This window comes from Hemicordylus capensis, chromosome 2 (genome assembly GCF_027244095.1).
Source record: "Hemicordylus capensis ecotype Gifberg chromosome 2, rHemCap1.1.pri, whole genome shotgun sequence".
Classification (NCBI taxonomy): Eukaryota; Metazoa; Chordata; class Lepidosauria; order Squamata; family Cordylidae; genus Hemicordylus; species Hemicordylus capensis.
In genome coordinates this window covers 118,602,572-118,622,810 of record NC_069658.1, presented here as the reverse complement: position 1 = coordinate 118,622,810, position 20,239 = coordinate 118,602,572, and the positions used below count along the sequence as shown (strand labels likewise).

Genomic DNA, 20,239 nt, shown 5'->3' with positions numbered 1-20,239 from the left:
AAAAATCTTAAATGCCCTTATCCCCACCCCCCCAAAGCCCCTAAGGGGACAAAAATAAATGAATCCAAAAACTGCTCCAATGTAGGGCACTTAGCAGACAACCAGGTGGATGGAGCTTATGGAACTCAGTGGCAGGGGGAAAGAAGGGCTTGAATAAAAAGGATATTTCTCAGCCTGAAGTATAGTTCCTCATAACAATCACAATCCCTTCTGCTTTTAGGGAGAAAATCTCACTTTTTAGCTGAGGACATGCTTTTTGCTCCCCTCACCTCTTGCCTGTGGACTTCTCAGAGGCAATCTGGTGGGCCACTGTGTGAAACAGGATGCTAGACTAGATGGGTCTTAGGCCTGATCCAGCAGAAATGTTCTTATGTTCTAGAGGGAAAAGATGTAAACTTCTTTAGTTCTCTGCCAGCCCTTTCACACCTTTCTGAGGAAAGAGAGGTTTGACACATTTAAGCTCTTGGTGTGAAGGATTAAACCTTCCCCAAAATAATATTAAAACAACTGAATGTGTTTGAACTCTCCTGAGAAACAGAGGGGAAAGTCACACACTGACTCCGTTAATATGCGGATCATTATGTGTGCGCGCACACACAATCACACAATAAACTCACAACATGCATCAGTTTGTTTGTTTGTTTCACACCAGGGATATCTGCAACATGTTGTTGCGGTTCCATACTTGATCCTTACACGTACTCAGCCACCAGTAAGAAGAGTGAGCATACATGTAAGAGTTGCATCTGACACATCAGCTTGGTCTTCTTAGCTGATGAAAGGCTAGGGAAATTTATAAAAAATACTAAGCAGCAATAAATCAAAAAGACCTTTCCAATCTAACACAGAGATTTAATAATTTTTCCTCTACAGCAGTTATCTCTGGATTCAATACTGAATGGTATCCATTACACTGGCACTTTATTTTTAATTATCAAATTTTTGTTTTAATATATGCCCTTGTTTTTTACATAATTTTTTTCCTTTTAATTCTGAAAGTGTGTCTCCATTCCTTTTACGACCTCACGCCACAGAAGAGATTTAAGGCAAATAGACACAAGAAATTGGAAAAATCTAGCATTCTTCCTGAAAAACAGAAGTGCATGCCCCACCCCACTACAAGAAATACTATGGTAGGGATCCACGAATTTAGGCTTAGCTCACTAGCCAACCATTGTTTGTGGTCACCAACATTTGCTCTTTTCCCTCACATCCTTTTCTGGCATACAGAAAGGGCTTATGAGAGTAGCAAGTCTTCTGTCACTTGCACTGGGGTAAGAAACAGCAGGAGCCCTCTCCTACTGCTCAGAAAGAAATCCTGCTTTTTCTTACCTTCTCAAAAATGGCAGTGTAAATGAGGACTCTTGTTGAGGATAGATTCATGGTGCTGGGTGTCCTGCTCACCACAGGGCTGGGGGGACACACCACTGGTGAGCTGGCAAGTGGATTTGTAGATGCCTTTGAAAGACTGGAAATTCAACAGGGCTTTGTCATGGAAGGGGGAAAGGGGGGCTTGTGCCATTGAGTCAGTGTCAACTCCTGGTGACCACAGAGCCATGTGGTTTTCTTGGTAGAATACGGGGGGGGGGGGGGTACTATTGCCATCTCCCATGCAGTATGAGATGATGCCTTTCAGCACTTCCCTGTATTGCTGCTGCCCAATATAGGAGTTTCTCATGTTCTGGGAAACACACCAGTGGGGATTCGAACCAAACAGCCTCCTGCTCTCTTGGCAGGTTACTTCCCCACTGCGCCATTAGGTCACAAAGGGGAGGCATTAAAATAGACAATTCAGCTGGTGCTAAATGAATTGCAATTTGACTCTAGATGCATTTGATCTTGTTATAGCACCTCGGTACTACAGCAGGTGTTAACATGAAGCAGTAGTGTTGAGTGCTAGCATACAATGAACAGCCCTTATTTGCAGATTCTGGAAATTGCACTGACATTCAGGAAGACTTCCTGCAAAAGCTGATCAACGATGCCCGTTGGTACTTAAAGGCTTCTAGTTCAGTTACACCATGCAATTACACATCAGAGTATCAATCACATGAGATGAATATATACTATGAAGATAGAAATACAAGCATGGCTTGCTTGGGTGAACTAACGTCACCAGTGGCTGGATAGGCTGGAGTCAGGCAACAAGAGCCTAGTTTGACTTTAGAAACTGAATGTTAAAGTCCATCAGCAAAGGATGAATGACACATCCATTTTAACATGTATACCTCACTTTTTCATTTCCAGGTGCTCAAAGTGGCTTACGTCAGAGAGTTAAAACACAAATCAAAACAATAAAGAAGAAATCAAACAACATGACTCTCAATCATGTGTAATTTATTCCTGATCTTTTCGTTTTCTTTTAAAATGTAGCCAAAGAGGCTTCAGACTTAAGGGGCAAGCTGGAGTGGTGGTAGTGGTAAAGTAAAGTGTGCTGTCACGTCAGTGTCAACTCCTGGCGACCACAGAGCCCCGTAGTTGTCTTTGGTAGAATACCAGAGGGGGTTACCATTGCCATCTCCCGCACAGTGTGAGATGATACCTTTCAGCATCTTCCTATATCGCTGCTGCCCAATATAGATGTTTCCCGTAGTCTGGGAAACATAGCAGCAGGGATTCAAACTGGCAACCTCTGCCTTGCTAGTCAAGTCATTTCCCCGCTGCACCATTAGGTGGTAGGGGTATTTATTTATTTATTTATTTAACACATTTTTATGCTGCCCAAAACTCAGGTTCTTTGGGTGGTTTACAACAAAACAATAAAAACAACTAATAAAAAGATTAAAATATTTCAACAATTAAAATTGTTAAAACTATTAAAACACAATTAAAACAATATCTAACTAAAAGCCTGGGTGAACAAATGTGTCTTGACTGCCTTTTTAAAAGTTGTAAGAGATAGGGAGGCTCTTATTTCATCAGGGAGCATGCTTCAAAGCCTTGGGGCAACAATGGAGAAGGCCTGTACCCAAGTAGCCACCAGAAGAGCCAGTGGCAACTGCAGACAAACCTCTCCAGAAGATCTCAATGGGTGGTGTGATTCATAGCAAAGAAGATGTTCTCTTAAATACCCAGGGCACAAGCTGTTTAGGGCTTTATAGGTTATAACCTAAACCTTATACTTTGCTCAGAAACTTATTGGCAGCCAGTGTAGCTCTTTTAAGATAGGAGTGATATGGTCTCTCCAAGATGACCAGAGACCAACCTGACTGACGCATTCTGGACCAAATGCAGTTTCTGGACTACGTACAAAGGCAGCCCCACATAGAGCACACTACAGTAGCCACGTCTGGAAGTAACCAGCAGATGTACTACTGTTCTGAGGTCAATTATCTCAAGAAATGGACCCAGCTGGCATATGAGCTGAAGCTGATAAAAGGCACCTCTGGCCACTGCCTCAACCTAGGACAGCAGAGAGAGTTTTGTGTTCAGAAACAGCCCCAGACTATGTACCTGTTTCTTCTGGGGAACTGTGACCCATCCAGAACTGGCAGATCAAAACCATCTCCCGAGTTCCAACCCCGCACAATAAGTATTTCTGTCTTATCTGGATTCAGCCTCAGACCTCAGGTTGGTCTCGGGTCATCTTGGAGAGACCATATCACTCCTATCTTAAAAGAGCTACACTGGCTGCCGATAAGTTTCTGAGCAAAGTATAAGGTTTAGGTTATAACCTATAAAGCCCTAAACAGCTTGTGCCCTGGGTATTTAAGAGAACATCTTCTTTGCTATGAATTGCTCATCCAGCCCATCACTGCCTACAGGCAGGCATTTAGGGAGGTTATGCCTTCTCCTTATGATGTTGACATGGAGAAAAGATTTGGGTGTCATCAGCATGCTGATAACACCCTGCACCAAATCTCCTGATGATCTCTCCCAGCAGTTTCATTTTATTATCTATATAATTAGTTCTCTTAGCTGGCATGCGTGTCCTGAATTTGGCAATGGAACTCTCATGACACATTGCGAGAGTTGAGGCTTTCGGCGAGAGTTGAGGGGGAAGAAAAAATGGCAGCGGCAGGCCGCAAAATGGCCAGAGGAGGTGGCCTCGGCTGGCTGCTGGGAGGCAGAGGCGGCAAGACGGCCTGGCATGGCCAAGCCAGGCCGTCCCAGGTATGGAAACAGCAGCGACCTGACCTGGCGGGAGGCAGCGGCAGGACGGCCTAGCCAGGCCAGGCCTTCCCAGGTATGGAAAAGGCGGCAGCCAGGCCAGGCTGCTAGGAGCAGGAGGCAGCGGCAGGACAGCCAGGCCCAGGCGAGGGGAGAGGAGGCACTGGCAAGAAGAAACGGGCAGCGGGGCGCAGCCCCAGCACATGCTGGAGGCCGCGGTGGGAGGGAACGGGCGGCGAGACTTCCCAGTTCACCGGCCAAGAGGAGGAATGGCAGTGGTGGGGCCCTTTTCGGCCCGCTGCCGCCCCGGTAAGGAGGACCTGGCTGTGATGGCAGGGGAGAGAGGGCAAGAGTGGAGCAGGGAGGAGGGAAGGCAAGAGAGAGTGGGGCAGGAGGGGTGGGGAACAGCAGGCCCCAAAGAGCACACAGATGCTCTGTGCAGGGTTGGCTAGTTAATATTTATTCCTTCATTCAATTTTTATACCACCCTTCCAAAATGGCTCAGGTTGGTTTACAATTTTTTTAAAAACCATTAAAATCAGTTAACAATTAAAACAAAAATTATAAAGCAGTTCATGTAGATGTTAAACAACATCGGAGACAATATGGAGCCCTGAGGTACACCATACCCAAGTTCAGTTCTTTAACTTTTTCCTCACACCATTTATTCACTAAACATCACCCCCCCCCCTCTTTTTTTTTTTTTTTAAGTAACAGGTAGGGACAAGGAAATTTATAGTGGGGAAATGGCATAAAGGGAAAGGATCTTTAAATAAATACATTAAAAGGCCACACACACACACACACACGATTTTCACTTTAGTTTGCAGTCTCCAAATCTCTTATCGAACATATTGGTACCAACCTTTGGCAGATGATAGCACATTCTATGCTACAGATAGAAAATAAAATGGCAAGTATACATTTATAGGGCTACCACACATGGAACACTGGCTGACATCCTGACTAGAAAAGCACATGCATTAGTTGGGTCTGTGGGAATGCAGCAGAGCTCCCCCTCCCCTCCTCTTCTTCTCACACTGTTGAGCAGGAATGCAAATCCTTCTGAATTTGCATTCCTGCTCAACAACCACTCTGTGCTCCAGAAGAATTCTGCAAGAGCAGAAACATGGTGTGGAAAGTGCTTGGAAGTATTAGTGCACTTGTGCAACAGTGCAATCACAAGAGAGCTGGGGAAGTTGTTCAAAGGGCTCCCACTGCATCCCTGCAGGCCCCACCAACGTGCACACTTCGTCAGGATGTCACCCACTATGTACACTTCTGGTCATCTAGTCTCAAAAAAGCGACTAAGGAGCGGGAAAACTGTAGAAAAGGGCAACCAAGATATCAAGAGAGGTGAAGTATCTTCTCTATGCAGAAAAGCTAAAGTAATCAGGGCTTTTTAGTGTAAAAAAGAAAGATGGAGGGATGATATGACAGAGGTTTTATCAAAAAATGAGAAAAAAGTAGATAGAGAGTGATTTTTCTTGCACTAAAAATCAGTAGAATCACCTAATAAAATTTATTATCCTGAATTTACAGCTTGATAAAAGAAATGACCTGTTCACAGAGAGGCCCTGGGTCTGAATCCATATTAAACGGATCCCAAATTAGCAAAGCAGTTTTTGAGCCTTTAATGAAAAACAGACAAATGCTACATGCATGTGGTAATATTTATAGCCCTTATACTGTAGATCTCCTTATAGGAAGGGGCTATAGGAGTGGCTTATGCATGGTTCTCAGGCTGTCTCTCATCCAGGCAGTTTACAGAGCCACACCTGCTTTACTTTAGGAGTAGAACTATATCATGTACCTTCAGACCCTGCCTGTGCCAATACACATGCTGCATTCCCCTTTAGTACTCCAAGTCCAAGAAAGACCCACAGGTACTAAACCAGCACAAATGAGCTTTTGTTTTCCCGCTTCTAAGCATCAAGCTACTTTGACCTCAGCTGCTCTAAGGTATATAGTCGGTGACTATTAGTCATTTGCTAGCATATGAACCCATTAACAGGTATGTTCTTTGTATCAACTTCCAGTGCCTGCCCATCAATGGAGCTTCCAGACTAAAAACAGCAGTTTCCTGCCAACAATATTGGTTTCCTGTCTCATGGTCGTGCATATTCAAATGTGAAAAAATTATAGCACCATGGATTGTTCTATGATCTCTTTGTTTTCTGGCACAGGGCATTTTCATCACCTTAGCTTGACCAGTTCCCCCTCTGTGGTGGTCAAGGCCCCTCTCTAGGCCATTCACTGGGTTACAGAAGACAGTGCTTCCGTTCCTTTCTTGCCATGTGCTGTCCATTTGCCCAGCAAGGGGAAGGCATGAGAGGGGCAAATTAATTTAATTCTATAGAAACTGATTGCAAGGTTCCTGGCTTATTTAATGCTTCTAGCACAACAAGGGAAGACCTGGAGACCTAACAGGACATAGCACACACCTTTACAAATAGAGCTATAGCTATGGGTAAGGGGAAGGGTATATACACATGTTCCTAGATACCTGCCTTGGTTTCTGCAATTTATCTAGCTTGAGCCCCTTATAGTGTATTACTGACCACTTCCCCAAATTGAGAAGTAGCATGTTGGGTGGCACAGGAAGTGTTGAGTTCTGATGTACAAAGCAGAGGCATATCTAGGGAAAATAGCACCTAGGGCAAGCACTGAAATTGCGCCCCGTCCAAACATCTGACACTCACCTTTCAGATAACTTTACCATAATATCAGCTGAAAAATACAAGTCAAGCCCGTTAATCTTTTAATATTTCAAAAGCTATTTAGCAGTGGACGTAAACAGACCAAAAAATGCTGGAAAACTACAAATTTCAGTATGCTGGGGCTCATGAAATACCCAAATACTATGTGGAGGTGTACTTGGAAAACTAAACAGAAGTGCCTGTCTGATTCTCTACTATGCATTGTAGCATCACTATTACATACGTTTTAAAAATACATGGAGAATTGGACTTTTCCCATATATTTTCAGATACTCTGAAAATAATTAAAGGATATGCAGAGTAAACTGTATCACTGCTTGGAATATATTCTAGTATTTCAGAAAGACAGTTAAAATGAGAGAAAGAGAGCAAGAAACTCCCAGTGGGCCTTAATACTAAGGATTTCACACTGATTCAAAGACAAACTCACCATTAATAGCCATATTATTAAGACATCACATTTAACTCACTTATCACAAGAAGCAGAGTAAGAGCAAATGAATACAATCCTAGCTCATACGCTTCAGCTCAGTATTCACAAGCCCTGATTCTCTGTACATAGTGCCAAACTGAACATGTGTACAGTGACTTATATTATATTAAATTTTTTACCTGTAGCCCCTTCGGGGGGCTTCCTAAAGGCCATGGGGGGGTGTCTGCAAAGGTTCCCCCTCCCCCTGCTGGCCTCTAGGCCCTCACAGGGACCATTTGAGCATGTGCAGTGGCCATTTATAATTTTTTTAAAAAAAAATGGCCACTGAAAACAAAATGGTCACCGCGCATGCTCAAATGGCCTCTGCAAGGCCCGGCATGGCCTAGGACCTCACAGAGGCCATTTGAGCATGTGCGGTGGCCATTTTGTTTTCGGTGGCCATTTTTTTAATTTTCAAAAATGGCGCCCCCTTCAGGTGGCGCCCAGGGCACGTGCCCTGCCTGCCCTACCCTATATACGCCCCTGGTACAAAGGGAATGTCTGTGCCACTCTTCAGGTCCCAGCCATAGCTAAGAATCGCTAGAAAAAGCAAATAGGGCTTTTGATCCTTGATCACTTGAGATAAACAGAATGGGAACTATCCAAAGAAAGTTAGTCATGACTAAGCATCATTGAGATCAATTTAACTTAAGTCCTAATAATTTCAATGGGACTTAGTCATAACTTTCTTGGGATAAGCTTTCACGGGTTTAAAATGGTACAACATTAAGGCCAGAATAACTTGATCAAAATAATTTCTAGTTTTAACATACCAACAATTGAAGCAACGTGACCACAAATCTCTTACAAAGAAGTCATCTAAATGACATCACTTTTTCTATGCTCCCAAATGCCCTTTTTATTCATATTACAAAAATAATTAGGGTTCTGGATTAGATACATTCTGCTTTTAAATCTCCCATTCAAACAAGATGAGCCCCGTGCCAATATGAGTGGTTATTTCAGTGGAGGGATAAATAGGAGGGAAAATTACAGCTTTAAAGGCTTTTTTTTTTTTAAACATACCATTAACTGTTTTTAGAAACACATTCAACGTGAAAATTTTATAGCAAGTGAAATGCTTCATCACAACACACAATATTGTTATTTATATAGCATACCTATATGGAAAATACATTCAGATAAATTAGTGTCTCCAGATATGCCTGAATATATCAAATATACCAAGCTGATTCCAAATAAAAGGATGTGAGCACGAACCAGCTATCGTGTACAGAACACAATCAGGAGCTGCTGAATAGCCATTTTCAGTTGGACGGCAGGGGGCGGAAGAGGACACCATGCAACTTTCATAACCCTTCATCCCTCAGAGAAAAACGCTCATGCCCTGCCCTGCCCTTGCCTTCAGATACAACCTGTATTATATAGCTCTGTCCATCCCATTTACAAAGCCATCAACACATTTTATGTTGCATTTTATGGCCTTCAACCCTAGTAAGCACAACATCAGCATTACACACACACAAGAGAGAGTAAAGCATTGATTGGAGGCCAAAGATGTCACAAACAGAACATGGTGCATACCACAAAATTCACTGCTGAGCCAAGTGGGCTCAGTTGCTGTCTAACACAAAGAGTGGCAGTTTATTGTTACGAAAGTAACATCGCGAGATTTTAATGGTGTGTTTAAAATAATTGTTTAAAAACAACAACACAGCAGCAGCAACACCACACATAGCTACATATATTGGACCAATAAAGAAGAAGCCTCAGGGCTTCTTTCTTACCAGTAGAAGTTCATCCTGCAATTCCTTGTAACTTTTTTCATTATCCTGAAGTCTCTCTGAGAGATCTGCAATTATTTTGATCTTTTCCTCTATCTCTTCATTTAGCTGCTTGTTTATGGAGAGATACTCCCTTTCAAGCCTGAAAAGACAGAACAGGTTTTCAAAAAATTCTTTTACCAACTAATGTGTTAGATTTTGACTTAAGATTATATTTGACTGTAAATTGTATTTAACTTAGATTGTACTATGCTATTTTGAAACCATACTCTGCTATTTTTTACATTTAACAAAATTGGAAAAATATGAAGAAAATGCTAAGGTTCAATGTGTCTAATCTGGTGCAGTAATCTAAAAATATGTATGTCGTGGGTTTGGCGTAATGAGTAGGTTAAACAAAATGGATATATTATTCAATTAACCTGAAATTTTCACAACACTCACAAGCTTCTTGGACTAACCCAACTCAAATTCTTCAAATTTGTTAAAATGCACACAAAAAATCCTCAAAGTACAGAATCTACAAACAATGGCTGACATACAGACTAACACTGCATGTTAACACTCCCCTACTGCATGTGCTGTAGGGGAGGGGCAATTTTCTCTTCTATTCTCCCTCCTCTCACATGTAAATAAACCCTTCCCTTCCCTGACTTTCTGTAATCATATCATACTACTATGTATACAGTGGGACTAACTATATTGCCTGAAACCGTGTTTTGTTTTCAAAAATATTGGGTTGTAGCCTAACCCAATTGTTCGATTAGGAGGAAGCACATCAGCCCTTCTGCTCCACAACAGCCCCTACCTGAATCCCCTGTAAGTCTACTCCTAAGGATTGGGGGGAACCTGTGGCACTGGGGGTATGGGAAACTGGCAAAAAAATGGCCTCCCCCGGCACAGACAGAAGAAGTGCCTTCCGTTTGCACAAATCCAAGTTAGGATATCCAAATCCAAGCTTCAAATCATGGTCTCAAGGCAATTCCAATATACTCTAATCACAGTTAGAGCCTGAAGGGGACACAAACATAATACTAAAATATAGCTACATGAAACCTCAGAAGGGATAGGAGAACCATGCAGAAATGATTTGTATTTCATGATCACTATGCTCCTAACAGAATTCCCACAGATCTAAGGGAACCAAGTTAGTTTAACCAGTTTAACTGTGGGGTATACACATGCCCTCAAACACAAACAAGTATTTCAAAGAATGAATAGGAAAGTTCTAAGAGTAGCGTTTTTATTCTTATCAGTTCAACTACAGAAATGTTTTTTTCTTTCTTTTAGCAAACACTGAAAAAGAATACTTACCACAACACTCAGTCATTACAGCAGGGCTGTATAACTTCGCTCCCCTGAGCTGTTATTGGAGTATAACTCCCATCATCTCCAATGGCCAACAGGCAGGGATGATGGAAGTTATAGTCCAACATCTGCAGAAGGGCCAAATTTGTGCAGCCCTGCATTACAGGAGGGTTTAACTAACTTGAAAACCAGTATGACTTGAGGAAGTTGAAGATGAACAACAAGTCTGAAGGCAAGGAAAGTATAAACAATCCCAATGAGAATTTAGATTAGGCAACAATATAAACATAATTTTAAAATGTGGGAAATTAACATAAACACTACACAAAAGGTCAGCATGTCAAGGAACATAAAGGAGAAGTGTGACAGTAACAAAAACTGATGCAAAAATATAGAAGAACTACCTGAAAGAGGGAATTTGTCAATACCTAAGGAAGATGATGCATCCATATCAGAATGTCTTGCAAGGAAACAAAAATCCAAGTTATAAATTAAAGTATATTAAAGTGTTGGCAACTTCAAGAGTCAAAGTGGAGCCCATGATCTATATCTCATTGATTTATGAGTATTGACAAGACCATCAAAATAAAAATTACTCTGTAATTAAACTGTTCCTACCAACAACAATTTAAATTTGTGAGTCTCTGTTCAGAGCTTTCCATAACAGGATTTCTTGTTACAGGATGCTAGTATACTTGATCTGATTATGTCTAACAGGGTACATTATTCATATTCCCCATTTTGTAATGAAGTCTTAAGAGACATATGTTTGCCTTAACTAAAGGTTAAAAGCGTTAAAATAAATACTTTTTAAATATTACCATACTAGAGCACGATTCATGACAGAATTATTGCCAGAAATTATAGGGTTCCTCAAAGTTGGGATACCTGCTTTGTGAATCTTGGAGAAGCCACTGTCAGTCTGTGAAGACAATACTGAGCTAGATAGACCAATCGTCTGACTCAGTATATGGCAGCTTCCTATGTTCCATCAACTGCTAGTGTTCTAGTCAGGCCTGGTCAACTTTGGCCCTCCTGAAGATGCTGGCCTGCAGCTCCCACTGTAGCTGGGGATTATGGGAGTTGTAGTCCAAAAACAGCCCAAATCTGAGCAGGCCTGTTTATCATATATGTACAAGAACCTAAAGATTCATAAAATCTGTAGGGAAAGTCAATGAAAGTTATCATAACAGTGACAACAGGCAGGGAGTCTCGTGGTGAACTGAAGGAGAATTTGCAGCTCCTTTCAGAAGCTGCTGCTGCTTTTACTCTTTCATGGGAGAATTGGACTTGCCTCTTCTTCCGTCTCACAGGATCCAGTGGAGGGAGATAGTCTAATCCTCTCAAGGGTAAAAACTGTTAACTCAGATGTAGGATGTGTGAGAAGGATGAAAATTCCTCTCAATTTGCCATAGCCCTGCTCTGTCACATAAAATGAGGGAACACCTTTTTTCATGGTAGGTTCAAGCCTACAATAATTTCTATCACAATCATGCTTTTTTTGGCTTTGTTTTAGGTTATGGAATAGAGGAATTTCTTGATACCTTCAAACTATTCTATGAAGCTATTTTATCCTCCCCAGTTCTACTACAAGTTACCCTTATTAATATGAAGTGAGGAAATTTCAAATTAGCATAGCTCCCTTGATTGGCTTTCCCAAGTCCTCCCTCATACAGATTCTCTGAGGACATGCTATTTAGTTTACATAGCCAAGGAGAGGAATCCTTTTCAAGCTCAGTCTTGCAAAAAGCTTTCTATGTTTGTTTGTTTGTTTGTTTGTTACATTTTTATACCACCACATCCAAAAGGCTCTGGACGATGCATAGGGACAAAACCAAATCCACAACGAAATCATTTTAAAACAATCAATACAAAACCAAATAAACAGTTCAAAACCATTAAACAATTAAAAACAATTTTAAAACCCTGAAAGGTCAGACCAAACAAATAAATTTTAAGGACTCTTGGCGGCCAGCAATGAACCCAAGCTACGGATTTCTTTTTAAAGAGAAGGACCTGGTTTTCAAAGAGATTCACATTTGCAGAGCTAGGTGGTATTACACATTCCACTGTTGCTGCAATGGAATATACTTTCTCGTTCATGCTTCCTTTGTTTTCATGATGAACATGTCTGACACATAATGGAGGCTAGTAGTGTAGGTTCCAGAAGTGGCTTTGGAAAACTAGGCAGGATTCAGACTAAGTTAGTCATGATTAAATCTCATCTAAATTAAATGGGTTTAAGTTAATCATGACTAACTTGTCTCATTTGTTTCAATAGTGCTTAACCATGACTTAGTCTGAATCCTGCCCACTGGTTTTCTTAAACTTCTAAAATTCTGTTTTTTATATATATTTATATATATATATATATATATATATATATATATATATATATATATATATATGTAGTCATCTCCTTTGCTACCTAGAGACAAAGTCTGTTGGCCATATGATCTTTGCTCCCTGAAAATAAGCATTTTTGAAAATTTTACTGCATTCCTGTGTCTATGGATTTAAGCCCTCTATGTCTATCTATGCTTAAACGCTCTGTTGTATATTTGTTTTCCAGTAGATTAAGCCTCCAAAAAAAGAATTTAGGCATCTCCAAATGTTTAAAAGTCAGCTAGATACTAAATTTCTTTTTACAATTAAAACAATTAGAACATTTTTTTAAAAAAACAATTAAAAAGAAATGAGTTGAGCAGCAATCTGGGGAGCTGGCAGCATTTACAATCTGCTTTGGGGAGGTTTGGAAGTTGCATGACTCCAGGGCAAGTGGTTAAAGAAACCTGTTCCTAATCTCAAATCTTCTTTCTCCAACCCCACCCAGTTCTGTTACACTGGCCATTGTAGGTTTTACATTTCATTACACAACCAACTGAAGCAAGAGCCACTTTAAGCTTCAGGCATTAAAGCACACCACACTCAGCTTCCAACTGCAAGATTATCATCAATGCTCAGGGCAACCGAAAAGAGCACACAAATGATGGGGATAAGCTTTGAAGTCTGGAGATAAGAAAGACTTGTCATAAAAGTAAAACACAGGTCAGGAAATTGCATAATTCCATTTGGCTTGCAAAAATGTAACAGTCCATCTCCAGGCATATTTGGTGCTTTCTATGAATTTGGGAATTCCTCTTTTTTGCTCAGAAAGGCAGCCTCCAATTTCAAGGGCATATCAGGTGCTTACTCCAACAAATTATCTTCCACTTTAAAGTTAGTGAGCTGAGAGTTTCTCTCATTTATAATGTGATCCTATGCATCTTTACTCAGAATTTGTCTCACCAAGTTTAATGGCACTTATTCCCAAATAAGTGTGTTTAGGATTGCAGTCTTAAGACAGGAAGAACTTTAAAGCAGATGCAGGCAGACTTCAAGATCTACCTTGTTTTTTACTAGAACCCTGAGGCCTACCAATTAGAACCGGGTCCAAAACAGTAGCTCAGGACAGACATGCACCTCTGAGCACATGATCAACCCAGACATTTGTTTTTGGAGCCAGAACTGAGTTTACAGCCTTTCCACACAGAAAGCTATTCATCCCTCCCCCCACCCCCCAAAGCTTTCTTAGTTTTAGCACCTTAACTGTTGCTGTGGGAAGGGGAGCCTTTTTATTGCGGTTACTGCCAAACAATTGGGGGACACAAGCCCATGCTGAATTACTGCAAACCACAGAGATCTACCAACAGATCCAGAGCTACTTTGTGCTCATCCCTGCTCTAAAGCAACAAATTTTTATCCGTATAAAATTATCTTTAGCTCCAATAATCAAATGGCTCCAAATATTTATAAGAAGATGCATTCCTAACTATCATACATTCAGAGATTTTAGTTTATAAAATGACGCAGGCACACATTACTTCAAAAACTGATCTTGAGCAGTATTCTTCACTGTAAGACCTGGGAGTCAATGGCAGCTCCCATAAATTCTAAGGGCAGCTTCCCTGCATAATTTTTTTTTTTAATTATACCTGTGTGAAGCTTTAGCTGATGCTGAATATTCCTCACAGCCCCCACAACCATGCAAAAAGGCAATAATTACCACTGCACAAAGCCCAGCATTGGTGGGGCTCCGTTAAGAGGAAAACAGAGCCTTCTCTTGGATGGTACTCACAGAGTGCTGGGAAGTGTTTCCCCGGCATTTCCCCTATGAGCCTCAACAAGGGCTCTGTTTCTCTTTAAAGGGCCATGTCACACTCCTACTCCTACTAGGGATGCATGGAACCTCGAAGGCACATCAGATACTTCTGGTCATATCCGGACAACGGGGGCAACGGAGCAGCAGGGAGGTACGCTGTTGCCCCAAAGGGGTTGGATTAAAATGGATGCCGGTGGGGGGAAGCGGCAGAGGGGTAAATGAACCCTCCCATTCTCTTAAGGTTAGACACCCCCTGCCGTCGAACCGGTTCCGAGGCCCAGAAAGGGTCTCCAAAAAGGTTACGTGCACATCCCTATCCCCTACCCACTCACCCACCCACCCACCCCACACACAAAGCCAGCAGTGCTGGGAAAAGCACAGCACTACATGGAAGTCAACACTGGTGGGAAATGTTCTTACATTGAAGATATTTTTTGCCACAGTGACCCTTGCTTGAAAAATAATGAAGATCACTGATCTAGGGGCTGGAAAAAAATATTTGTTCAAAGTTGATTCACACAGTAAGTTAGATAATCTTGTATCACACCTATCATCTCAAAGCGTGCATCAGTATAGCTCACTGCTGTGTAATATCCAGGGTGTGTGTATTTTTAATTATCCAATTCTGTCACAGGCAAAGAAATACAAACTGTGAATCGAGAAAATGCCACTTACATATTGAGTTTTTCAAAGCTTTCTTGAGCATTCAGCTTCTCTCTCTCATATGCATTTTCTAACTCTTTAAATTTACTTTTGATCATTTCCAAGTTGGAAAGTGCTTCTGCATGGCTGGCCTTCTCCACTTGCAATGCTCCTTCAAGGTCTCGAATCCTTAACTGCAAAAATGATAATGGCACAATCAAGTTAACACACCAAGACTCTGGTATTTTATCACTATACAACAAATTAGTTATAAGGCAAAACAGTAGCTGGGTGTGCAGAACAAACAGTACCCATACCAAGGGACAGCTATACACACAATCCCACACTAGAAGTAGCATTTCCTATCCCTTAACCATGGTTAGGTCAGGAGCAAACACTAGTTAATATTAAACAAAGTCAAGATTGGCACAAATGGAACACCAAACTATGCTTTAGGGGTGTGCACGGAACAGTGGAGCTGCGGTCCGGCACTGGGGTGGGGGGTTCCTTTAAGGCGCGGGAGGGTTGACTTACCCCTCCTGCCGCTTTCCCCCCTCCGGTGCCCGTATTTTATGGAGTAATTGCTCTTACTATTTCCTTGAGCGCCCCTTTTCCAGCGCTCTGCTGCAGCAATTGTTTTAGTAATGGGGCGGCAGGATACCTCCCTGCCACCCCTTCCCCCGCTTGGCATCATGGCGTGCAGTGCAAAAAGGCACGTACTTTCTTAAGTAAACGGAGCGGCAGGATATCTCCCTGCCGCTCCTTCTTCCGTTCCGCTTTGCTGCAAAGTGCAGTGAAGTGGATGAAGGGGCGGCAGGGAGATATAATTTTAACGAGCACTCCTCCCGAACCTCAAGCCAACCATTAACACTTTTGTTAGAGAGATGAGCCTGTTATACTTTATCTACTTCTTCCTGCAAAGGTGATAAACTCAAAGCCTAATCCGATGTACCAACATGGAGAGGAGTTCTTTGGCCATTCCTGTTAGAAGAATAGCTCTTAATTAGCTCGTGTCTACTTCAGCTTCCTCATCTGTTCTGGAATCGGAGAGGACAACACAAGGAATAGTCCTCATTCAGTCGCTGGTTAGGCCTCACCTGTAGTTACCTTCCCCATGCTGCCTGCTAAGCAACATATCCCGTGAGTGAGCTCATGTAAGTAAAGGGTGAGCCCACAATCCCGTGAGTTCAGAGAGTTTTTAAAAAGAAAGAAAGGAAATTACAAGCCTGTAGTCCCAAATCATGTATAGGGGTACTACTGTGATCCCCCCCCCCGCACAACAGTCTATCTTCATAAGTCTCTCTCAGCCCCATCTTGGAGATACCAGGGAGGGAACTTGGAACCTTCCACATGCAGCATGCAGCAGCTCTTTCCAGAGCGGCCCCATCCCCTAAGGGATAGCAAGTGTGGTAGCAAGCATGAATTGTCCCCTTTGCTAAGCAGAGTCTCCCCTGGTTTGCATTTGAATGGGAGATTACATGTTTGAGCACTGTAAAATATTCCAGTGCTCAAACATGTAATCTCCCATTCAAATGCAAACCAGGGGAGACTCTGCTTAGCAAAGGGGACAATTCATGCTTGCTACCACACGACACAATTATTAAATTGTTATCTTTTTAACGAAAGGCGGTATATAAATGCAAAAATAAATAAAATACAATAAATAAATAAATTGTGTTATTAAATCTTAAACTCTTCACCACACTTATCACTCATGCAAGCAAGCCTAGCATGCATTTGTTATTGTCAGAAATCATTTTCCACCAATTTACCTGAATTATTTCAGAATTAAATTTTGATTCCAGGTGTGCTGCTCTCTCTGCCTCAATGTTTTCTTCCAACTTCTTCACTCTTGCTGCAGCTATCTAAAAAATAATAATGTTTAAATCAGTTTAAGACAGATCCACCATGAAATATCTCTAAGTCCCCTTTCCCCCATGATTATTTTTTACGTTTATATCCCGCTCTTCCTCCGAGGAGCTCAGAGTACATGGTTATTCTTATCCTCATGACAACCCTGTGAGGTAGGTTAGACCGAGAGCTACATGACTGGCTCAGAGTCACCCAGTGAGTTTCATGGATGATTGGGGATTCAAATTCGTGTCTTCCCAGTTCTAATCCAAAACTCTAACCACTATGCTGTGCTGGCTCTTTTGGATAGACTGCTACAATGATCTATATTTGAGACTGCTCTTGAAGTTTGATGCTTCAGCTAGTGCAGGATTTTGCTGCTCACTTCCTAATGGAAACTTGATTTTTTTAAAAGAGCACATTATGTCAGTTGTTGCTTAACTGCACAGGCTTCCAGTTGGGTTCTGGACCTCAAAACATGTTCCTGGTTATGATCTTTAGAGTCCTCAGTGGTCCAAAGTACCCAACAGATAATTTTCTTTCTATTCAAACTTCCAGTCTTCATGTATTGGAGCACAAGATCCTTAGGGCTTGAAGTAGGGCCTTTCCAGTGGTGGTATCACAATTCCAGAATAACCACTTCTATGGGACTATGGTTTCAGCATCATAATATACCCAATATATAACACTTGCTTTAGGGAGACCCAATGAGTTACCTCCATACAAGTCAAGTCTTTGACTCCTGGCGCCCACACAGCCCTGTGGTTTTCTTTTGGTAGAATACAGGAGGGGGTTACCATGGCCTCCTCCCGTACAGTAAGAGATGATGCCTTTCAGCATCTTCCTATATCACTGCTGCCCAATATAGTACCAGTGGGGATTCGAACTGGCAACCTTCTGCTTGTTAGTCAACCATTTCCTCTCTAAGCCATTAGGTGACTGATAAAAACCATCTCATTTACTCAAATGTTTCACCTCTGAGCTCATTATTGTGATGCTTTCTCTGTTGCTGTTGTGTTTTTCTGAGCATGTGTATATTTCATTTAAATTTTTATATAAACGGTTAAGGGTTAATTATACTGTCTTAGGTACTCCTAAAGAAGGAGGAACTTCAAAATCAATATAAATATATATTAAATAGCAGTCTTAATTGTTTTACTATAAATCCACATCTCTACAACTTAAAATTTTATTGCATTTTTTTAAAGCTACACCATTTATGAATTCTTAATTTGTGATTTCTCTGCAATGTCTACAGGATCAAATAAACCACCCTGACACTGAGAAAATCCATACCACCTAAGCACTTCCCATATAGGAAGGTCTCAGATGCATTACGTCTTTTTTGCAAACTATAACACAACCAACAAGGAAGGTTACCACAGAATACCACATCGGCACGAGTGAGGTTTTTGGAATGTCACAGCACATAAATAAAATCTTATGCACAAAGGTTTTCAGGACCACCAACATACTATGAATCAACAAGCGTGATACAGACAATCTTGAATTTGTTTATCCAGCAGATCTGACAGCATGCGATGCCATCAATATCAAGTATCCTGGAAGGCAACAGGGATATATCCGTTTACCGCAAGAGACTCAGCAGCCAAAGGACTATGTTTTAGATCACAGGCCCAGTTAACTGTGAACTGGTAGTCCCCTGACTGCTAAAGAAACCAAACCAAACCAAGTTGCGCAGACTAAATTGTGATTCAAATAAAACCATAAATTTAACTCTATTCCTCCCCTCCCCCACCCCATTTAGAAAAATACTTTTCTCACTGAGTTTTTCAACACCTTTTAATTCATATTTTCAATTTGTTTTGCATTTTTAGCCTACTTTCCTTAAGGAAAATAAGCTTAGGAGATCACCCAGCATTCTGAGAGGCTATTCACATGACCGGGCAGGTGGAAACGGCCGGGGGGGGGGGGGGGGGGCCTTTGCCAACTTACCTTTGCCCCAGATGATGCAAAGAATGCTGCTGGGAGCGTGGCTCACACTCCCAAACAATCTGCACTGCCCGAAGCTGTGCAGATCTCCAGAGGCCGGGATGATGCACCCCAGCCTGATATCCCATAATGTACTATGCAACATGTGGGGTGCACTGGGGAAATCTCCCAGGAGCCGGGTGCTCTAGGCCCCCAACTGTGCATGCTTAGGCTACACGCAGCCTGAGCACCCACATGACCGTGGTGCCAGAGTTAAGGGTGTGCTCGTGCCCTTAACCCTGGCCAAAGGCCGGGGTTAAAAGCAGGGTTAGGCAGATGGGCAGCGCCGAGATTGGCTCCAATCCTGGTGCTGCACACACCAGCAGCCTAAACAATAGTTTTATAATCTGCAAGTAGGGTTGCCAACTGTCCCTCATTTCAGGTCCCTATAGGGACAGCATTTGTCCCTCATTTATTCAATAGCACATAATTCAATTACATATACGTCCATGATACTCAGGCTCTTGATCACCACTGCATACACCTCCCAGCGCCCCCTATCCAGCCCCCACAAACTTGTGTCCCTCATTCTGTCAATGAAATGTTGGCAACCCTATCTGCAAGCTACTCTGAAGTATATTTTAAAAAAAACTGGAGCAGAAGGTTTTTCAATAATTATAACTATGGATCTCCTGGTTCAGATATCAGCTGAGGCGGAGAAAACAGGAGCGGAGGGCTAATGCTTTCTTGCCCCACTTGTAGGCATCTGGCTGCAACAGCTGGCTGCCATAGGATGCTGGACTAGACACTCACTCTGATTCAGCCAGTCATTTTCTTGGCTTGGCAGCTTCCATTCTCTTCTTGCAATTACTATTACTTTCCAACTAGTGACATTTCCTTCTGATACCCACCAGAGGGCACTAAAGGAACATCGCAAATCTGCCTTATAAGAATAGGCATGTGTGATCTCTCTTTAAATAGTTACCAATTGGTCGCATTTGGAAAGCTATTGTGGCAATCATTCACACTTCTTATTAAAGCATGACTATTTTTGCTTCATTTACTTTATCATCATCCCAACCCATAAAGCCATCTAAGTAATTTCCAGTTTCCTCCTTTACTTACAACATTACTTTGTCCTGACAGCAGCTTGCAGGTATGTTTTTGTTCTTACAGCCCACACTCAAGAAAGCCATGCCAAACTGATGCTCGGCCCCAGAGGCATAGCTACAATTTTAAGAGAATGAGGGACAAATGTTCCTGGGCCTCTGGGCGGGGGGGGGGGCTATGGCTGGGTGATAGCTTGCTCTTTGCTCTC

The 20,239-nt window shown here is 42.0% G+C and overlaps 1 protein-coding gene across 6 annotated transcripts in view; it reads right to left on the bottom strand.

Annotated features, from left to right (window-relative positions):
* Positions 1-20,239, bottom strand: part of CCDC171 (coiled-coil domain containing 171) — a 259,692-nt gene that overhangs the window by 206,812 nt on the left and 32,641 nt on the right. For all 6 annotated transcript variants that reach the window (XM_053301832.1, XM_053301835.1, XM_053301831.1 and 3 more), the window contains 3 exons: positions 16,911-17,003; positions 15,172-15,332; positions 9,051-9,189 (listed from right to left, as the gene is read on the bottom strand). In XM_053301832.1, the coding sequence (XP_053157807.1) occupies positions 9,051-9,189; positions 15,172-15,332; positions 16,911-17,003 (393 nt within the window). The remainder of the gene's footprint in view (positions 1-9,050; positions 9,190-15,171; positions 15,333-16,910; positions 17,004-20,239) is intronic.